Raw genomic sequence first — 22,934 nt, 5'->3', positions numbered from 1 at the left:
AAGTTTCATGAAATTGTTACTTGTGGTAGTTTTTGAAGCGGAAATTGAGAGAAGTACACTCCTCAGGAGATGACATTATGCTAAAAATGTGAAATTGAATTTGGATTTGTTATCCCAGTTTTTTAACAGAACTGATAAACCTACTGAACTTTCAATTTATATCTCACTCAAGTGGTTAACTTATCTAATTTCTATTAGAACTATATTAGTTAAATATTCATTGTATTTTTAAGAATGTGATGAATTAGAGTTGGCTTGTGTGAATCAAAATTTCTATCCAGTATTTATATTACGTTTGGTGAGACCTGTTAGGACTAGGATCCATCCTCTCACGTTTCATTGTTAAAATCTCGTGAGAGGATCTTAACCAACAATTGTTATTGTTGGTTAGTTTATTAATGAATTATAAACATCCCATCCCATAATTATTAGGATTCTTTTAGACATTTCAACTGTATATACTGATTTATATATTATTAGTATAAAATATGTATGAATCAGAATATTCTAATCGAAAAAATTACATACTGAGTCCGAAACATAAAGAAAAATTATCTTAGAATAATTTAGGTTTAATGGTAAAAAAAAAAATCAAGTCAAATTTCATTTTTTTTTGTTGCAATAATAGGCAAATTGTATTTTTTATGTGATTTTTTTTAAATATTTTTGCCACTTTTTGTGACTTTTAATATATTATTATACATCAAAAAATAATAATAGTCTAATATTTTAATTGGAAACAAGTTTGACCACCGATTTGGCCATTATTGCAACAAAAAATGCAATTTGGCTATTATTGTAAAAATTAAAAGTTCGGTTTAAATTGCAATTAAATTGCAACAAGTAGTAAAGGTTTGGGTGTTTGAGTTTTTCTACAATTAGACCAATAATTTACCTTCTATTTATTAAGTTGCGATTAGGCACAGATCTTAATTGACCTATAAATAAAGTTGCTAGATTTACCATTACTCAACCTCAACTCTAGTTGGCTCTTACCTTTCAAAAAATAAAAAAACTCAAGTTGGCTCTAAGTGTACTGTAAAGTATTTGTTCCTAAATGTTAACCTTAAATTTATGCTCGAATCAATTATAACATTCTATTTATTTTTATATAAATTGTATAAAATAAAGAATTTAAAATAAATTAACCTTAAATAGACAATTTTATCTTTAATTATTATTATTATTATTAAAATAGTCAAGGGTGAATTTAGTGACCATAATATACAAATTCATAAATTAATAAGAACAATATGATTCCTTCAGAACATTGGCTAAACGGTACAATTTCGAGGCTTATTAGACCAAAACATAAAACTAAAATTGACAGGGGCCGCGCGAACGCAGGCCCCCACTATAACAAATTATGATGTAGGCTCTCCCCATTGGGGAGACCTTAGAGCAGCACCCCTCCGTCGTGCAATGGAAGCCACTACTCTAGGCCATGGATCTTCATGATCAGCCATAGACCCCATCCAGGTAAGTATGTTTCAAAGTCGGAGCATCCTTCCATTTTATATCTACAAGAATGAGCTTTACTTTAGCTTTTTATCGATGTGGGAATTTTAATTTACTCCTTTTTTTCGTTGCCCAACCCAAACAGATTGCCAATTTGAGGTTCATTTTGGTTCCAACAAAACAAAAGGTAGAAATAATAAAAAAACATTTCTTGTCTACAACTACACAAATCCGATGGACTTGGTTAAAAAATGCATAATTATGGGTTAAATAAAAAAATGATATTACTATATACTTTGATATATAGACTACTCCTTCAATCCATACAAAATAGATTGATTTGTACTTCAAACGCCCCAGATTTATAGGTTGTTTTTATTTTTAAACAATAGTTAATTAAATAAATATGTAAACTATTCTTAATTGAATTAATTTCAGTCAATTAAATTAAATTAGTCATGTCCTTGATAACAACGATGATTAATACTTTTTGATAATTTCAATATTTAAAATAATTTAAGTAATTTTGAATAAATAAAAGGAAATACAGTGAAAAATAAATGCATTAATTATTTAACGGTAGGTAGTATAATTCTAACTAAATAAACATCTTTTTTAATATGTGTATTAATCAAATAAACTTATATTTTTTGTACGGAGGGAGCACTATATAAAATGACATGTCAGGTTGACATAAAAATATATTTTTAAAATATACTTTACTTGGTCGAGTTATTCAAAATCGATACCATATTATCATGTAAAATAAAATAAATAAATTTTTGGTGCTATTTTGATAAAAAAAAAAACAAAGTTAATATTTTAAGCATCTTTAACCTTTTTCAAATTCAAATCTTCTCAACTTATAATCAAACCCGATGAACGGAAAGCACAATTTCTAGTAAAAATGTTGGAATGTATACGAAATGGAGGACGGCGACATCAATTATGTGTTTTTTTAGTTTAAATTTACTGTTTTTCAAGTCTTCTTACAAAAAAAATAAAAATAAATCCCGGTGCGATTCGGAGGCGCCGGTCCAGAGGGGATACTTCTCCCCCCATAACTCGGGGGGGGGGGGGGGAACGTTCACATCCTCAACTAATCAAAGTTTATGAGTTTTTAGAGACCTGGAACAGATTCATCCAATAATAAAAATTCAGTATAATTGCCTAATTAGTGAAATTGGTTGATTAATTAACCAAATAAAATCATAAAAACTAAAATTGAGTTGCCAATATGTTTTGATACATTAATGATACCTGTTTAATTAATTCTGACATGTTGACACGCGTTGACGCGTGAGTGGCTTGCATTTCTGACACACATGTCTGACGCGTTACTGACGCATTTTAACGCGTTTTTACAGCTGTTTCACACGTCTTTCTCACTTTTTTTTCAATTTAAGTGTGCTATGTGTCTATTATTTAGTGGTTGGCTAGAAAATGTAAACTTTCTCCTTATTTTGTCATGAATGTAAAAAATCCGGGTTTTGGTTACTTGAGTAATATTTGATCTATTTTTGAATATTTTTATTTTTTCTCTATTAAATACCTACCGAATGGTTTCGATTCCGGTGCGCATAACAATCCGGTCAAGAACCGGTTACGATAACTGGCAACAAAGATTGAATAATCAGTATCAATGTTATAATAAATTTTTATCAAGTTTTTCTAAAGTAATTTGATTTTATGAAAAATTCGACATCCAAATACAATTTTTGTTGTTCTTTTATAATTTTAATATATTAGTGAATTGATTTATTTCGTCGCTCATGAACGTAGTCACTCACCAACAACATAAATATTAAATTTTTGTTTAAATATTTTGTTTTGATATTTGCCACTAATGTGACAACACTTTTAGCGCTCAATATAGACCAAATTAAGACTCCCGGTCTATACGTCAAATTTTGGGGCAAAGTACAAACAAGAAGGCTTTTCAATTCCAAGATTAAATGTAGACACAATATGTATGCAATTTGGACACAACGAGGCCAAACTTTTATTACTCAACTAAGACTCCCGGTCTATACGTTAACTAGACCTGCTTTTTTAACTGCATCTAGTCGTGGCATTAAGTAGCAGCCCATGGGTCCCACTCCATAGTTTTAACTAATTATGGAACATTATCATCACTTGACTATTTTTTTTGAATTAAGTAGCAATATGTCCCCTAAATTTATAAGCAATGAACAATTAACATATAAATTAATTTTATGGGTAAATCAGTACACGAACTTGATGATTATGGGCAATTTGCTTCATTTTAGCAATTTGTCCATTTAATTTGTAAATTAATTATATTTTAAATTGGCAAAAACTTGTAAATTAATTTGCCAAAATGAGCTAATTGCCCATAATCACCAAGTTCGTGTATAGATTTGCCAACAAAGTTAATTTATATGTTAATTTCCCACTGCTTACAAGTTGAAGGGGCAAATTGCTACTTACGACTATGATTTGAAGAATCGAACAGAACCAGCTAGTTCAACCTTTGATGCCTGGGTCTATTTTAAATGTTTAAGACCCCGTTTGAATTAGAGGATTTTAAAATTAATAAATTTTATTAAATATATGAATATTAAATCAATAGAATGTGGAATATATGGTTTTATAAATTTTATCATTTGAAATGAATATAAAATCTACGAATTTATAGAAATATATACGAATAACATTCATAAAAAAATAATGAATTTTAATTGTCCCATCTAAGATGTAATAAAAAATTTGGGGTATGAGAAAATTTAAATTTCATTTTTCATACTAAACAATAGATTACAGTGAAATACATGGATTCTATAAAATTCATGAATTTTATTCTTTCAAAATCTCTCAATTCAAACGGTGCTTAAAGCGTTTCCAGATAGGTCATAAACTCTTACTAACAAACATCTAATAAATGAAATTTCAGTAATCGGTGCCAAATTTATGTGAAAACAAGAACCTTTGATTATTTTTTAATATTAGATTTTTTTGTAATTAGAAAAAAATAATGTTTAAGTTTATTTTTTCTTTATATATATATATATATATATATATATATATATATATATATATATATATATATATATATATACTAGTTTTGCTTCACGTGCTTTGCACGTGGCTCGTAATGTGACACGTTAAAAATAATATAATTTTAATTAATAGATACATGTAATACCCCAAAATATTTAAGTATTTAATTGGACCACGTGTCCAGTTTTGAGTCGCCAGAGTGACGATAACGGAAAGTCTTCCGATAAAAATAAGATAAATAAGTTTTAGTAGATCGGTTTTGAAAGAGATTATAGCAAAGACTTAACATTATATTTCAGTTCTAAAGTTGGAATTGAAATTAGAAAAGAAAAATGTCAAGAAAAGCTCGAAATGAGGTACATGGACTAAAGTGGTAATTTAGCCACTATGACTTAAAATGGAATTTATTTCGCCAAGGTCCGCGAAATGTTTTATAGTATATGTGGTAAAAGTTTCGGGTCAATCGGAGACCTTTTAAAATTTGGACGCGGATACGTTTTGGGCTAAATTGTAACTTTTGAAAAGTTCAAGGACCAAAACGTAAATTAGCCAAGTAAGTCTCGAGAATAGCAATTCAAAGATTATTGACGGGAAAATAATAATTTTGGGTTAGTATTATTTATTTGAATATAAATAATACATAAGTAATTAAGTTAAAAAGGATAATTTAACCGTTAGGTTAAATTAGAAAGTTTAAAAGAGAATTGGTTGGAGTTAAAGAAATGAAGGATCAAAGTGGCTAATTAGCCATGATATATTAAGGAAACCAAATGAATTAAGAAAAGAAGAAGAAGGAGCAGAAGGTTACAGAAGAAGGAAATGGCGATCGTTACGTTCCGTCGCCGTTTCGCCGTTTCTCGTCCAAATCGCGAGTTCTTTATATCGATTCGTCCAGAATTCGATTCTCTATCATCGTTAAGCTTTAAATCGAGGCAAGTTTGACGTTTTTATTGTGAGAATTAGTAAATTAGGGTTATTTCGTTTAAACGAATTAAACGAATTGTAATCGCGTTTCTATACTCGTTTTTGGTGAGATTTAGATTGGATTATATGTTAAAATGAAGCGTAAGCATGTTGGGAGTGTCGGAAAGCGGCGCAGCGCCCGGAAAATGACTTTTCCGGGGGCTGTCAAGGGTGTGCGTTCGCACACATTGAGTGTGCGATCGCACACTCCTTGAATTTTGGGGTGTGCGTTCGCACACTCATTGTGTGCGTTCGCACACTACCTAAATGTTGCCAGATTCAGAAACCCTACGGTCATTTTATAGATTTGCCTCTTAGGAACGCCTCGGTCCAATTTTATCTCGATCCAACGGTTCAATTGGGAGAGATCGTCGTTCTACTAAACAGTGTCAGTGCGCAGGTAGCACCTGCGCATTGTCCTGAAAACTACTTGAAACTTCATCGGAATGAAACTAAACCCTAAAGTTTAAAGGTATCATACGTATTGGAATACGATTAAGAGATATAACGAATATCTCGAGTAAGTATTAGAGTACGATCAAGGTTAAAAGTCGTATTTGAACTACGATTATATTAACCTAAGTTTATAACTTAGGGTTTTGATATTAAGCCTACGTTTATGGATTAAACGTACAGGTAACTCGACTAAGTAACTGACGTATCGACGAGCTACCAAGCCATTGGGCCGGAGTGGTTACGTGAGTGGACAATGCATGGAGCTTACGCTTGCGGGATTATAATAGTGCAGTTTTGGATAGCGGTCACTGTGAGTGGCACTTTACTTTTGTGTATTGTTATTTAAAAGTTATTATTTTGATATGTTATGACTAAGCACATCGCATAGTATATGAATTGATATATAGCTTATCGAACTACTTTTATCGACTATCGTTTATCGTTATTATCGATTATTAGATCGTTTATCGAATTATTATAGCTTTGAAACCAGTGTGTGATCCGAGGAAACGTGCTACCTATTGGGCGTCAATAGGACTGTGTGATCACCGGTAAGTGTGTCAGTCTAGTGTGTCTAGATTGTTATCGTGTCATGGAATTATATCGAATATCGAACATCGTTTATCGAATCGTATCGAAGTTGGAAATTGTATATCGAATGGGATACGAGGTTTAACTCGGTTGAACTATCTCGGGACCCGTATCCAGTGGGTTTAACTCGGTTGAACTATCTCGGGACCCACACCTTGGGATTAAGAGACGGTAGTGGTTTAACTCGGTGGAATTATCTCGGACCCTACCCATCGGATCGATCGAATTGACTATTATCGCTATGAATCGCTTATAAGTATAGATAGTATTGAGTATCGTGATTAGGGTTTCAATCGGATCTAATACTTGGATTATATAATAGCATGTTATATCATATGATATTTTGATATTGAATATTGATTATATATATACCAGTTTTTATCGTATGCAATGTCATATATTTAATAATGCCGTTAGTAACTTGCAAACTCACTCAGTATTTTCCCAAATACTGACCCCTCACTCTGATGTTTGCAGGGAGACGGAATCGGATCAGACAAACCATCTCTACTGTGCCAGAAGTCATTGGACTTGCACAAGTTTGGGTTCCTAAAGCTGCAGTAGTCAGTAGATGTCAGTATTAGATAGACATTTGGATTTCAAATAATTAGTTTTGAATGTAAACTTTAATATGATATTTTAATATCTACAATTATATTATTTAAAAGAGTTTTCGAAAAAGGTTTATATATGATATTATAATTTTAAAAGCGAAATTTTTTTTAGTGGTTTTAGGCTTGCTACGGGTTTCGGAGCTACCACTCCCATTCCCTAGCGCCGGTCTCGGCTTAATAATTTGGGTCGTGACAATTGTGGTATCAGAGCAGTTGGTCCAGTTACCTCTGCTAAGATGCGTTTGTCGGTTAAGTAACCTAGGAACTACTGCAGCTATAGAGTTGAGTTTTGTCTGATCTCAGTCATCTACGTAAAGTGTTTTATGATTAGTATAATAGATTGACTTGCAAAATGTTTGTTTGCTTTTCGTGACACGTATATACAGAATATATACGTATGATTTTGTTTTCGATAAGATGTGCTTGCATGATATGAGATTCATTTGTAGGAATTGAATCGGATACATCGGTTGGCTTTGCTATCGATGTCAGACAGATAGGATACATCGGTTGGCTTCGCTATCGATGTCAGACAGATAGGATACATCGATTGGTTTCGCTATCGATGTCAGACAGATAGGATACATCGGTTGGCTTCGCTATCGATGTCAGGCAAATAGGGTACATCGGTTGGCTTCGCTATCGATGTTAGGGATATAGGATACATCGGTTGGCTTTGCTATCGATGTCAGGCAGATAACGTGAGAAAGGTTATAGGATTCGATCGATCGAAATTTCAGAAAGAGTGAGAAGAAAGACTACAAAGTTATAGAAGTTGAGGAACTTTCCAGAAGCAGAGTTTAAAGGTCTAGAGAACTTACAAAACTCGAAGTTTATAACTTTTAAAAGTTATTTGTTTAACGATTCTAAAAGCATAATTGTGCCTAGACCCGTAATAGCCATTGATAATTGCCACGACATTGATAGGAATGCATCACTACATACATCAATTCATGCATCAATAGAACATGCATCATATGCATTATGTTCAGACGAAGAGGTGAGATGTGGCAACTCTTTGGGGATGAGAGACGTCATCACCCTAGTGCACAATTTTGCTAAGATTTAAATGAAATTTTTAAATGAGTCGTTTTATTTGAAAGAGTTTTCAAAGAGTTTTGTTTTTAATGTGAGTATACCTAGACCAGAACTCTGTAAAGGAAGTAGAGTGCTCGCGAGCAAGCTGTTATCTAGGCTATGAGGCGAATGAATACGTATAGTTATGAGAACATAGGATTTATGCCTCTAGCTAGTGAACTTAGCCTTGATTAGACAGACTAGTATATGACTAGGATAATAGATATGTGTTCGGATAGTAAAACATATCTGATTAACAATGTATGATATGTATGCTATGTTTTTAATACTCTTGATGTTTGATTAAGCCCATGTGAGCTGAATGCTCACAAGACTTAAGTGATGATACGTAATCAAGGAAATCTAGGGAACACTGATTTTCTTGAATCCTGACCACGTAAATGCTTATAGCTATGATGATATATGTGTGGAACATATACAATGCGAGTATATGTTTTAGTAAATTGCTTAGTCTACAATGAGTTAGAACACTCAGAAGACTAGCAATAAACGACGTAATCATAAAAGGTAAAAAGGGAAGGAGATATTCCTAAAGTCCAACGTACGTGGACAACGATTAGTTGTGATGATTAGTAAGTGTTATATGTAAGGATTTTGTCAGTATTCCTTTATATAATCGCTATACTATGAACAAAGAACTGCGCGAACGCGTGCTGTTGCACAGAAAGTATACGAGACGCGAGAAGAAGATCGAGGTGACAAAGGTGAATGCAACCTAGTCCAATTGGCCTGCAAAGGCCAGAAATGTGATGAAGGTCAACGGGAACCTAACACGATAAAGTGGGAATGTACAGGCATCGGGAGTGCCGCAGTACCCAACGTCATTATAAATCAGTTAGCCGTAAAAGCAACTGATATAAGGAATGGTGTGCCAATGATAAGACGATGGATATAAAGATAGTATCAACGTGAAGAAAGGAACACCTATAGAGATTGATAATGGTATACATAATATAAGACTGAAGGAGTTTGATGGATCAAGCGGTATGCTAGATCCACTAGAAAGGTAAAGTAAGATACTCGTATACAACGAACGGATGAAGGATAAATAGTATTGTCAATCAAGATGTCGATAAAAGGTTCAATCCATGAGTAGTTGCGACGAGCAATTAGAGCAGTGATAGGTCAAAGTTGTGACCTGATTTGAGAAATTCTTTTTACCATTAGTTCTGATTAAAGATGATCGTGAAAGATCAAGATACTTAGATCAGAGGATATGACGAAAATGAATAAGTGAAGTATATAATAAGAAAGATCAAGAGTTAAATAACAAGAACTGCAATCAGTGGATTAAGAGTTGAAACTTCCACTTCAAGGTATCGATTACGAAATAAAATAGTAGACTGTGAAAGGTACAAAAGCAATGAATACTTGTGAAATGCTAAACCTTGAACTTCAAGTTAAATCAAATAAAGAGTAAAGTGTATGATGTGATCGATATAGGAGATGAAAGTAAAGTATGCCAAAGGTATGCAACGTGTATGATAAAGTATAAGGATGTAAAAGTAGATTATGGATAAGAAGAAACCAGTCAAGGTAATTAGAGTTAAGGAAAGTACGAACAACCTGCGTATGACGCAAGGGACTCGATAAGAGTGATCGAGGAAAAGAAAAAGAGAGAAGTCATATGGAGAATTGACAAGGAGATCAGAGGAATAGAACTCTATATAGTCGCAGACATATAGAGATAAAGAAAGATAAAGAGGGCAAAGACATAGGATCGAATCCACTTACAGTTAAGATGTCAGTAAAGGTACAATAGTACAATATTGATCGACGTTCAGAGTACTGAAATAAGAAATGTTAGATATGCGAGACATGATAAGGACGATATCAGCATAGGATCGGCTTTACAGATGGCCATGACGACAGTACAAATATGATAAGACAATACGTATATGACTGAGAGCACATTACATCGAGGAATTCAGATGAAGAAGGGCACAACTCTCTATTAATGATTGATGTTGTGAATATTAAACGCAAGTAGTACATGAGGTGCAAGATACGCTGAAGGGGAAAGTATAGAACGCAAGAAGAACACCAAAGGATCATAGCATTTAGACTATGAATCCTATTGGTTGACTAAGGACAAGAAGTCAAAGGAAAATTTCCAAGAAGTACATCTACGATATGAATAAAAGTAGGAATAACAAGTGAAGTGGAAAGAGCATGGATAGTAATGAGGAGTAAGCTTAACGCTATGTGATAATAAAGAGAAAGGATTTGGAAGTTAAGATCCAAACTAAGATTGAAAATTTGAAAGAAGACATAGATAAGAAAGAGTTAGTTTATGACAATAGATGCTAAAAGCATCTTTGAAAGTCAAAAGACGAACAATGTCAAGAAAACGACGGAGAAAAGAAAGGCGTAGGTGAAATGAGAAAGGATGATGAATAAAAGGGTCAAGTTTGAAGTAAGTAACGACGTCATCAGAGTACATTCTGATGTAAGTATATGATTGAAAAAGGATTAAGGCCTTCATTTGAGGTTTATAAGCAAAGAAAGCTTACCTGAGTATTGGTCACGCGCTGTTTTATTACAATAACGATTCAACGATCAATATGACCATCCTATCTGGCTGAAAACCAGATTGATGAAACAGATCGATGTAAGGTAAGAAGAGACAGGGAGTTTTAAAGAATAGTACGTCATGCATAAAGGAAATAAATCAATGGATATGCAGACAAATAAAAAGGTATACGACATATCTAGATGCAAGAAGAAGGTTAAGTAAGTTTTACAAGAAAAGTGAAGACCTCATAAGGATACGTCCTGAGGATTCACCTCATGGATAACCATGATTAGTGATGATAGCGAAAGAATCTGCATACGAGAAATGAAGTAACGAGATAAAAGGAGATAACAGAAAGTGGAATAAGCTCCTAGCGCTACTATAGATAATAATCAGACGACGGCAATAGCCATACAAGAAAGACTATGTAAGTAATGAAACACGAATTGTTTGAGTATCCATATCACTCAACAAGGAATGATGATAAGATTAGACGATATCGGAAAACAAGATCAAGTCGTGACAACGAACAAATAGGGAAGATTAACGGATCATCTAAACGAGGAAGCCTAGTGACAAAGATTATCATCTTTGATAATAAGACGTCATTAAGACGCACTATTATTGGACATCAGTAAGAAGCTGAAAGTTCATTTACAATTATAAAAGTTTATAGCAATGAAGGTTAGATAAAGGACGAACACAAGGATTGTGTTATTGAATAAAGAAGAAAAGATCAAAGATAAGGTTGTCAGTGATAACTGACGTTAAAGTGTAAGAAGTACAGAAATTGAAATGATGATTTTATGCACCGACAAGTGTCAGTAAGACGAACACGGTATTCCTATTATGAATAAGAATTCTAGATGTAGATGGGATTAAGGTAAGAAAAGAATAAGAAAATTCGAGGACGAATTTTTATAAGGGGGGAAGAATGTAATACCCCAAAATATTTAAGTATTTAATTGGACCACGTGTCCAGTTTTGAGTCGCCAGAGTGACGATAACGGAAAGTCTTCCGATAAAAACAAGATAAATAAGTTTTAGTAGATCGGTTTTGAAAGAGATTATAGCAAAGACTTAACATTATATTTCAGTTCTAAAGTTGGAATTGAAATTAGAAAAGAAAAATGTCAAGAAAAGCTCGAAATGAGGTACAGGGACTAAAGTGGTAATTTAGCCACTATGACTTAAAATGGAATTTATTTCGCCAAGGTCCGCGAAATGTTTTATAGTATATGTGGTAAAAGTTTCGGGTCAATCGGAGACCTTTTAAAATTTGGACGCGGATACGTTTTGGGCTAAATTGTAACTTTTGAAAAGTTCAAGGACCAAAACGTAAATTAGCCAAGTAAGTCTCGAGAATAGCAATTCAAAGATTATTGACGGGAAAATAATAATTTTGGGTTAGTATTATTTATTTGAATATAAATAATACATAAGTAATTAAGTTAAAAAGGATAATTTAACCGTTAGGTTAAATTAGAAAGTTTAAAAGAGAATTGGTTGGAGTTAAAGAAATGAAGGATCAAAGTGGCTAATTAGCCATGATATATTAAGGAAACCAACTGAATTAAGAAAAGAAGAAGAAGGAGCAGAAGGTTACAGAAGAAGGAAATGGCGATCGTTACGTTCCGTCGCCGTTTCGCCGTTTCTCGTCCAAATCGCGAGTTCTTTATATCGATTCGTCCAGAATTCGATTCTCTATCATCGTTAAGCTTTAAATCGAGGTAAGCTTGACGTTTTTATTGTGAGAATTAGTAAATTAGGGTTATTTCGTTTAAACGAATTAAACGAATTGTAATCGCGTTTCTATACTCGTTTTTGGTGAGATTTAGATTGGATTATATGTTAAAATGAAGCGTAAGCATGTCAGGAGTGTCGGAAAGCGGCGCAGCGCCCGGAAAATGACTTTTCCGGGGGCTGTCAAGGGTGTGCGTTCGCACACATTGAGTGTGCGATCGCACACTCCTTGAATTTTGGGGTGTGCGTTCGCACACTCATTGTGTGCGTTCGCACACTACCTAAATGTTGCCAGATTCAGAAACCCTACGGTCAGTTTATAGATTTGCCTCTTAGGAACGCCTCGGTCCAATTTTATCTCGATCCAACGGTTCAATTGGGAGAGATCGTCGTTCTACTAAACAGTGTCAGTGCGCAGGTAGCACCTGTGCATTGTCCTGAAAACTACTTGAAACTTCATCGGAATGAAACTAAACCCTAAAGTTTAAAGGTATCATACGTATTGGAATACGATTAAGAGATATAACGAATATCTCGAGTAAGTATTAGAGTACGATCAAGGTTAAAAGTCGTATTTGAACTACGATTATATTAACCTAAGTTTATAACTTACGGTTTTGATATTAAGCCTACGTTTATGGATTAAACGTACAGGTAACTCGACTAAGTAACTGACATATCGACGAGCTACCAAGCCATTGGGCCGGAGTGGTTACGTGAGTGGACAATGCATGGAGTTTACGCTTGCGGGATTATAATAGTGCAGTTTTGGATAGCGGTCACTGTGAGTGGCACTTTACTTTTGTGTATTGTTATTTAAAAGTTATTATTTTGATATGTTATGACTGAGCACATCGCATAGTATATAAATTGATATATAGCTTATCGAACTACTTTTATCGACTATCGTTTATCGTTATTATCGATTATTAGATCGTTTATCGAATTATTATAGCTTTGAAACCAGTGTGTGATCCGAGGAAACGTGCTACCTATTGGGCGTCAATAGGACTGTGTGATCACCGGTAAGTGTGTCAGTCTAATGTGTCTAGATTGTTATCGTGTCATGGAATTATATCGAATATCGAACATCGTTTATCGAATCGTATCGAAGTTGGAAATTGTATATCGAATGGGATACGAGGTTTAACTCGGTTGAACTATCTCGGGACCCGTATCCAGTGGGTTTAACTCGGTTGAACTATCTCGGGACCCACACCTTGGGATTAAGAGACGGTAGTGGTTTAACTCGGTGGAATTATCTCGGGACCCTACCCATCGGATCGATCGAATTGACTATTATCGCTATGAATCGATTATAAGTATAGATAGTATTGAGTATCGTGATTAGGGTTTCAATCGGATCTAATACTTGGATTATATAATAGCATGTTATATCATATGATATTTTGATATTGAATATTGATTATATATATACCAGTTTTTATCGTATGCAATGTCATGTTTTTAATAATGCCGTTAGTAACTTGCAAACTCACTCAGTATTTTCCCAAATACTGACCCCTCACTCTGATGTTTGCAGGGAGACGGAATCGGATCAGACAAACCATCTCCACTGTGCCAGAAGTCATTGGACTTGCACAAGTTTGGGTTCCTAAAGCTGCAGCAGTCAGTAGATGTCAGTATTAGATAGACATTTGGATTTCAAATAATTAGTTTTGAATGTAAACTTTAATATGATATTTTAATATCTACAATTATATTATTTAAAAGAGTTTTCGAAAAAGGTTTATATATGATATTATACTTTTAAATGCGAATTTTTTTTTAGTGGTTTTAGGCTTGCTACGGGTTTCGGAGCTACCACTCCCATTCCCTAGTGCCGGTCTCGGCTTAATAATTTGGGTCGTGACAATACATTAATAATAACAGTAAATAATAATTTATTTATTTAGAAAAAAATATTTATATAAAAATAAAGTTAAAAATATTAATTTTTTGTAAATAAAGTTAAAGATTTATAGTTATTAGTTAATATTTAATTATGTATTATATATTATTATCATAAATTTTATTAGTTGTTGGGTCTCACGCATAATTTTTTAGTGGTTGAATATAAGTATTATGTCAAATAGTAACAATTGACGTAGTATATTTAACTACTTCTATTAATGAAATTTAGTTGAAAGTTTTTTATTAATTAAATTTCAATAATAGTTCAGCAAATGTAATTTTTGTACTGTTAATTAAGCTTATTTATTATAAAATCAAAATATCAAAAATAGGAATAAATTATTATTTAAATATGAATTAAAAAGTAATGAATAATAAAATAAACTTAAAATTCAATTTGAATTAGAATTTGAATTAGAAATAATGAATAATAAATCAAATTTAAAACTATTTGGGTCCAAAATTCCAATCCAATACATAAACAATTTAACATTGCATGTAAAAACAGTTAAGAGTATTTACATTAAATTTGAAACTTGTTTAGTTGTCATAATTTTCGAGAAAGCATATGATGAGCAATTTAAAAAAATTAATTCTACAATAATTAGGCCAGAGTTATAGCTAATAAACATCACATGAGTTTTATTTCCTCTTCAATTCAAATTCATAAAATTACGGCTGCAATCATACTCTAGTAGCAATGTAGTTTTAATTAAATAGTCAATTATTATTAATAAATTAAAAAGGGTAATCAGGTAAAAATGCATCCAATGTTCCATCAAAAACAAAATTAGCTATCTATCCTAGTTAGGACTTTAATTATAATATATATTTAGTGATTAATTGAATAACTAATTAGTTAATGATTATAAAACTTTTATTTATTAATAAATTAAAAAGAACTATTCGGTAAAAAGGACTATTCGGTAAATTAGCAATGTGACTCTTCAATTTTTATATGAATCAAATTTATTATTTATTATAACTATAGTGATATATTTTAAATTATAATCAATGTTAAATTAGTTCGAGATTATATTGGATTAGAAAATATCTTATGAGATATGATAAATTTATATGTAATTCTATCATTATATTTTATTTATAATTAGTTAGAAATAAGTCGGAGTTTTTTTTGAATTAGGAAATATCTTATAAATTGGATTAAAATTATTAATTTTATTGGTAAATTATATTATCTTTTAAAATAATATTAAAAATATCAATATAAAAATATTTATAAATTAGATTAGATTTGTGGAGTAAAGTAAATAAGTGGAATATTGGCCATGGCAAACAAAATTTGTACACGTTGCTAGCAAATCCTAAAATTTTGCTAAAATTCCTATTTTGTTTCCACACATTGAATGATTAAGGAGTTTTAATCAAAGAAGGATTAGCCGCTATCTATCTATTACGATTTTCCTTAAGTAGAGATAATAATAATTAAACGAATATTACAGTTATATAATTAATAAATTATCATAAAGCCGTAGTTTAAACAATTAATTAGTAATAATATAGGAAGGGTTATTGTGTAAATTTGCTTGCCCCCCATCCGTACTTTTATATATAGTATAGATATAGATATAGATATAGATAGATATATATATATACACACACACTATCCAATTTTGAATTACTTTATTTTGATCACCTTGATTTATTTTATTACAGCGACTAAACTTTAATTCATTGCTATAAAAATTATTTTTGTTTATTACACACATAAATATTGAGTTTATTCTTATTATGTATTTATATAAAATAATAAGATAATCATGTATATATATCACAGCGATTTCCACATACATAATAATTTAGCTTGAAATTAAAAAAAAATCTTTTGAGGAAATAAAATTGAACTTTTATCACTAAATTGAAACAAATTAAAAATTGATGATTAAAATGAAATAACCCAAAACTTCAGTGACTTCTAAAATGAATTACCCAGAATTGATATCTATAAATAGCTTCTTAATCAATTTGCATATCACTCACTCACACCCCTTTATTCATTGTCTCTAATCAAATCTTTCTCTCAAACTTCACTATGACAAGCAATAATCTGGTGATTATTATCAGCTTGGCAATAGCTTTTGCAGGAGTACTGCTGCCTACAAATGTTAATGGTCAAAATGGTGTTTCAGTGCCTGATATTGTTACACCAGACTTCTTTAATAGCATAATCAATCAAGCTCCTGCAAATTGTCCCGGAAAGAGCTTTTACTCTAGAGATGCATTTCTTGGTGCTCTTAATTCTTATCCTCAATTCGGAAAACTTGGTTCTGATGATGATTCTAAACGTGAAATCGCGTCGTTTTTTGCTCATACCACTCACGAGACTGGATGTAAGATCCTTTATTCGACTTCTTTTTTTATCGTAGTTAATATTTAATTATTCGTTTTGACCTGGTACTTAAATTTGACGAAAAGTCTTACTAAATCTAAGTTATTACGTATCACTCTCATATGAATGAACTCCGCCATATAAGAATAGCGCAAGTTTCGTGAGAGGGATTCTTAAGAAACACTTTAAACAAAAAAAAAATAAATTTTAGTTGTGTATTATAGACCTAAACATGACTTCATAGGTTAAAAAGCCGAACGATGCTAAATTATTATTTTATATTTTGTTCTGATATTAATTTTTTTTAACATATACTGTATCAAAGTGCTATTACAATTTTAATTTTCATTTCAAACTAAAGTTTTTTAGTTTTTTAGATCACAATAAATTAATATGATAATCGATGACAATATATTTTAAAAATATAATGCTATATGACGCACCATGTCAGATGACGACCAATGTGAGAATATATTATAATAGTTTCTTTCACTCAGACGTTATATTAATTATCAGAAAAATGACGAAATGTCATATCTAAAATAAAAATTATTTTTAGTATCATTTTATTACAAAATAAAATCTTAGTACTAAATAAAAATACATGACAAAACTTTAATACCACTCAAATAAATATTTAACCAGATTCAGAATGGCTGGAGTAACATTCAGCTCATAGACGAATAGTTAAAGTTTAAGGTTAATTATTCAAAAATATCCAATATTTTTGACTTTTATCATTTAGGGCCCAACATTTTAAAAAAAGTCAATTATGACATAATTTAAAAAAAAAAAAATTATTTATTTTTTTCCAAAAGAAAAACCTTTCGATATGAATTGAAACATAAATCAAATTTAACATCACTCAAACATTTAACTAGATTTAGCATCAGTCGAGTTACATGCAATTCATAACCGAATAGTTAAAGTTCAAACCTAACCGTTTCTCTCTGATTTTAGTCTTTTGCAATATAGAGGAGCAAAATATTGGCAACGAAATATACTGCGACACTACAAGACCGGATTATCCATGTGTTCAAGGAAAGAGATACTACGGACGAGGTCCGATTCAGCTAACATGGAATTACAATTACGGAGCAGCGGGACAAAACAACAACTTTGACGGATTAAACAACCCAGAAATTGTAGCAACTGATCCTAATGTTTCATTCAGAACTGCATTATGGTATTGGATGCAATATGTCCGTCCTTCTGTTTCCCAGGGCTTCGGAGCTACGATTCAAGCCATTAATGGCCCGGTCGAATGTGGCGGAAAAGAACCGGCGAAAGTTCAAGCTCGTATTGATTTGTACACTACATATTGCGGCCAATTTGGTGTGTCCCCTGGGCCTAACCTCGGATGCTAGATCGGTATATTATTATACGCCATGCGTCCAGTGTTATATATGATATGAGTGCTTATAGTGATTTTCTTAAATAAGATTTGCACCCTTTTGTTATGTTGAATGGTGCAATATTGTACAATACTCTACTATTTAATACAAATAAAAAATATTATGTTATAGATGTGTTTTTATGATTTTTTTTTTGAGGAAATGAAAAATAATTAAACAATAACTATTAATTATGGATATGAATTATGATTTTTTTACACTTGCTCAGTCATGTAGCCAGAAAATAATATCAGAGCTCGAACTGTAATTTAGAAAATTCTGATTGATAGTTTTTCAAACCAGTTAGGCCGAAACTCAAAATTAAAACCATTTTTCAAAAAAATCTACGTCTTCGAGCAATTCCGACCAGGACGGGTGCAAGGTCCCAACACTATGCTCAGTGGTGGATCAATAGTTTCCCCGTTATGCCATTTCATATCTACAACAAGCCAATAGTATGCATAGGACGTTGAAATTTTTTTGGCCAATTTTTTTTAAATCCAAATCTTTATGTCTTTTATTAATGGCCTAATCACTTAAAAACCCCCGACCTTTAATGTTTTTTTCAATTCTACCCTGACGTTGCAAATTTGTCAATTTTACCCATTTTTGAATTTTCCGTTTTCAATTGTACCCCAATTTTTTAACTTTTATTAATTTTTTTACTTAAATGATGAAATCATTCAATTAACTAAGTATAAAGATGAAATTAAATTCTTTTGTATTCAAAAAAGTACAAATAAGTCCTTTATTTTTAAAAACTAATTAAAAACCATAATCAAATTAACACTAATTTAAATTCCTAATTAATTTAACAAAATTTAAATAAATTTTAAAAACATGCAATTAATATATATTAGACGTGGAGAATGTTTTTAAATTTTTTTCAAATAAAAAAGGCATTAATTTAATATTTTAGGGTACAATTGAAACACAAAAATGCAAAATAGGGTAAAATTGACAAATTTACAACGTCAGGGTATGATTGAAAAGGGGCTAAAAGGTCGGGGTTTTTTAAGGTATTAGGCCTTTATTAATTACGACCATACCTTTTAATTTTTATAATTACATCCAATTTAAAAGGATTTTTTACAGTTATGTCTAAAATTTTAAATTTTATTTTTAAATTCAAACGTTTGCATCTTTTATCGATTGCAACCAAACTTTCATGGTAATATTTTTTTAGAAGTTAGATAATATTTTAAAATTTGGTCGTAATTTGAATTTAAAATATGAAATTCAGAGTTTTGAACACAATTGAAAAAAACAGATTAGCCATAATTATAACAATTAAAAGGTTTGATTGCTACAAAAAGGTTTGAATTTTAAAATAATTTTGTCATTTTTTTTATAATGAATTGCAACTATTGAAAAATCTAACATTCCATGTATCCTATTCATTTGTCGTAAATATGACATGACACAACAGATGTGTGAAATAAATAATTTAAAAAATATAAGTGATATATATTTTAGAATTAATTCTAATAAAATAACAAACGTTTGCAAGTTTTTTCAGTTATAACCAAACCTTTTATAAATTGGTTAGTTTAGCCAATTTTTTGATATTTGCACCCTTATGTTTTGTTTAATGGTGCATTATGATACAATTCTTTACTTTTGGATACAAATAAAACAAGGCTAATACATCATTTGACCCCTAAACTATACCAATTTATTCTATACGACCTCTAAACAAATTTTGTGTTCTATTGGACCTCTTAACTCTTTTTTTTGTTATATTCAACCCCTCATTCGAAACGTGCACACCACGCGCGATGACGTGGATAAAATTGCTGACATGGTTTTGCTGACATGGCTTTGCTGACATGGGGTTAAATAGAATAAAAAAATAGTTAAGAGGTCCAATGGAACACTAAAATAGTTTAGAGGTCATAGGGAACAAAAAGATAAAATGTAGCATGTTTTCAATTTTTAACACAAAATTCAAAAATTCAGAATTGATTTGAAAAGTTTGAAATTGCAAACAATTAAAAGATGGTATATTAAAATTTCTAAAATTGGAAATTTGTGAAACAAACTAAAAATTATAATTTTTTAAACAATTAAATCTTTTTTTAATATTATGACAGTATATTAAATTTATATATTTTATAATATCGTTAAAAATAGACCAAATCCCTTTATCATTATTGAAGTATAAACAAATAATTACATGTACAAAAAGTTATATTATGTAATTATTTGACTAAATTTCAATATTTTTTATTTTTTTATTTCTATTGTCGTTAACAATTTATAAAAAGATTACTCCCTCTGTCGCAATAGAGTTGTCCACTTTGACTTTATCACACAGTTTAATAAAAATAATTATTGTTATGGGTTTTGTAAATTTTTCTTTACTTTTCTTGTCATTACCCTTATTTAATATAAACTCCACTTGCAATTTACTTTTAATTTACTCATTTGTGGACTTTAAATAGGGGTAATATAGAGAAATTGAATATAAAAGTTGTTACTTTTTAAGAGTGGACAAGATTTTTGGGAAAAAAATATTTTTCAAAGTGGACAACTCTATTAGGACGGAGGGAGTATTAAAATTTAAAATAAATTTACTTTTAAAAAATTTACATGTGATCGTACATAAATTAATTTATATGTTTCTAATCATTCATATTAGACATAAAATGGTTGAAAATTAAATAATTGTATTTTTAAGAATGTTAAATGGGTAGAAATTAAAAGTTTGAAGATGCAGTAGGAAACTAAAATAAATTCAGGAGTCAAATAGAATAAAATAGTATAATTCGGAGGTTAAATGAAACAATTTATGCATTTTAATTATCCTTCACGCGTTTCATAACATTTGAAAACACGCACTTTTACCACGCTGGACGAAAAAGGTAAGTTCGGCAAAACAGTTGCAGTTGAGGGGTTAAATAGAATAAGAAAAAAAATTAAGAGGTCTAATAGAATACAAAATTAGTTTAAGAGTTTCAGAGAATAAAAATGTATAATTTAAGAGTCAAATGATGTATTAAGCTAATAAAACAATTCTGTTAGAGTTGATTTTTTTTAAGAAAAATAATTTAATAATTCTATATTAGTTATCAGTATGATCTGTATTATGATTGTGGACCATACTTTTTTTTATAAGGTGATGTATATTCTATTATAATTTTATTGAGGTTGATAAAATGCAAAATTTAAGATGAGCAGGATAATTTTTTAGTTGGATAAAATTGTAATATTAAATCTATATTAATGAATAAAAAAATTAAATTTAAAAGATGGATGGCTCATTTTAAACCCGCCCATGCATTTGGTAGGCAATCAATAATAACAAACTCCGCGAAATGGTGGATTGGAATTTCGAAATATCGAGCGTTTTAACTCTGCGATGTTGGCTAAGCAAGCATGGAGACTCATAAATGATGAAAATTCCCTAGCAGCGAAGGTATTAAAAGCCAAGTATTACCCGAGATCTTCTCTGATGGAAGCGAAATTTCAGCCAGGGGCTAGCTTTACGTGGAAGAGTATTTATGGTGCTATTCCGCTGTTAAGGAAAGGGTTGAGATGGAAATTGGGCGGTGGTAGCAACATTAGGGTGTTTCGAGACCCCTGGATTCCCAGAAATGGGATTTTCTATGCCGCCCCGAAAGACTCTAATGTGGATTTAGAGATGTTGCAATTTCATTCTCTCTGACGGGACTCACTGGAGGTTATTAAGTAGCAGGAGAAATTCTTAGATAGACTCAGTCCACCACGTCATCCGTGAACTAAACCTATCACATTATAACACGTCATTAAAATAATGGCACTATCGTAATTTACTATTCAAAAGTGTAAATAAGTAATAAATAAAATTACGATAGTGCCATTATTTTAATGACGTGTCATAATATGATAGGTTATTCCACGGATGACGTGGTAGAATGAGTTTACCTAAAAATCTCTCTAAGTAGCAGTGTCTTTATTTTTAGTCTTTTGTGTTTGTTAAGCTTTTGTTTATCTATAAAAGAAAACTTATTAAACTTCTATATATAAATTAGAACAGAGGATCAACCATCAAGTTAGCATGAAGTATCAAAAATAATAATTGTAGAAATACCAAACAAAAAATCCAAAACAAAAAATCCAAACTTTTGCCAAAGCAGATAAAACCGTAGTCCCTCTCTCACCTTCAAAAATAAAAGAGAGAAAATAATAAAAAGAGAAAAAATTGTGTTATATTTTCTAACATTTTATTGGATAGTTATATGGAAAATTTATGTCCCAGAATTAGGTAAGAATTTCCCTCGCTTAAATAAAATCTCGGTTTTGAATATTTGTGATGTAAAAAATCTCCGCTGGCAGATTTAGGGATGGCAATGGGGCGGGATGGGGACGGGGAAGCCATCCCCATCCCCGCGTCTATGGGGAATCCCCATCCCCATCCCCATTTAATTAATGGGGATAAAATCATCCCCGTCCCCATCCCCATGGGGATCCCCGTTCCCCGTACAGTTAAATATAATTTATAAATAATTTTATTATTTTCATAAGATATTTGAAAAAAAAATTTATTATAGAAAATACTATTACCTTTTATAATATTATATATTTATAACTAAATAGAAACTAATAAAAAAAATTATGTTAAATTATTTAAAATTATAAATAACATACTAAAAGTTATAATATAATATAAATATATATAAATATAAATCGGATCCCCATAGGGACGGGGATGGGGATCCCCATTGGGTGGGGACTATACTCCCCGTCCCTTCCCCATCTCCATGGTTGGGGAATGATTTCCCCCATTTCCGTACCCATGGGGGTAATTGGTGGGGATTCCCCGCCCTATTAGGATC

At 31.3% G+C, this 22,934-nt stretch overlaps 1 protein-coding gene and 1 non-coding gene across 2 annotated transcripts; one reads left to right on the top strand and one right to left on the bottom strand.

Moving 5' to 3' along the window:
* Window positions 1-1,327: 1,327 nt before the first annotated feature.
* Window positions 1,328-1,487, bottom strand: LOC126666428 (U1 spliceosomal RNA). Its single transcript, XR_007637929.1, has one exon. It is a non-coding gene; the product is annotated as a U1 spliceosomal RNA (small nuclear RNA).
* Window positions 1,488-16,408: 14,921 nt separating this feature from the next.
* Window positions 16,409-18,246, top strand: LOC126668005 (endochitinase EP3-like). The gene is made up of 2 exons (XM_050361197.2): window positions 16,409-16,724; window positions 17,684-18,246. Exons 1-2 carry the CDS (start codon window positions 16,427-16,429, stop codon window positions 18,088-18,090), a joined length of 705 nt encoding a protein of 234 aa, XP_050217154.1. The 5' UTR covers window positions 16,409-16,426; the 3' UTR covers window positions 18,091-18,246.
* The last annotated feature ends 4,688 nt before the right edge of the window (window positions 18,247-22,934 follow it).

The sequence above is a fragment of the Mercurialis annua genome, linkage group LG1-X, assembly GCF_937616625.2.
Source record: "Mercurialis annua linkage group LG1-X, ddMerAnnu1.2, whole genome shotgun sequence".
In the NCBI taxonomy this organism is placed as follows: Eukaryota; Viridiplantae; Streptophyta; class Magnoliopsida; order Malpighiales; family Euphorbiaceae; genus Mercurialis; species Mercurialis annua.
The sequence above is the reverse complement of the archived record's forward strand: the minus strand, read 5'-3'. Positions and strand labels throughout refer to the sequence as shown.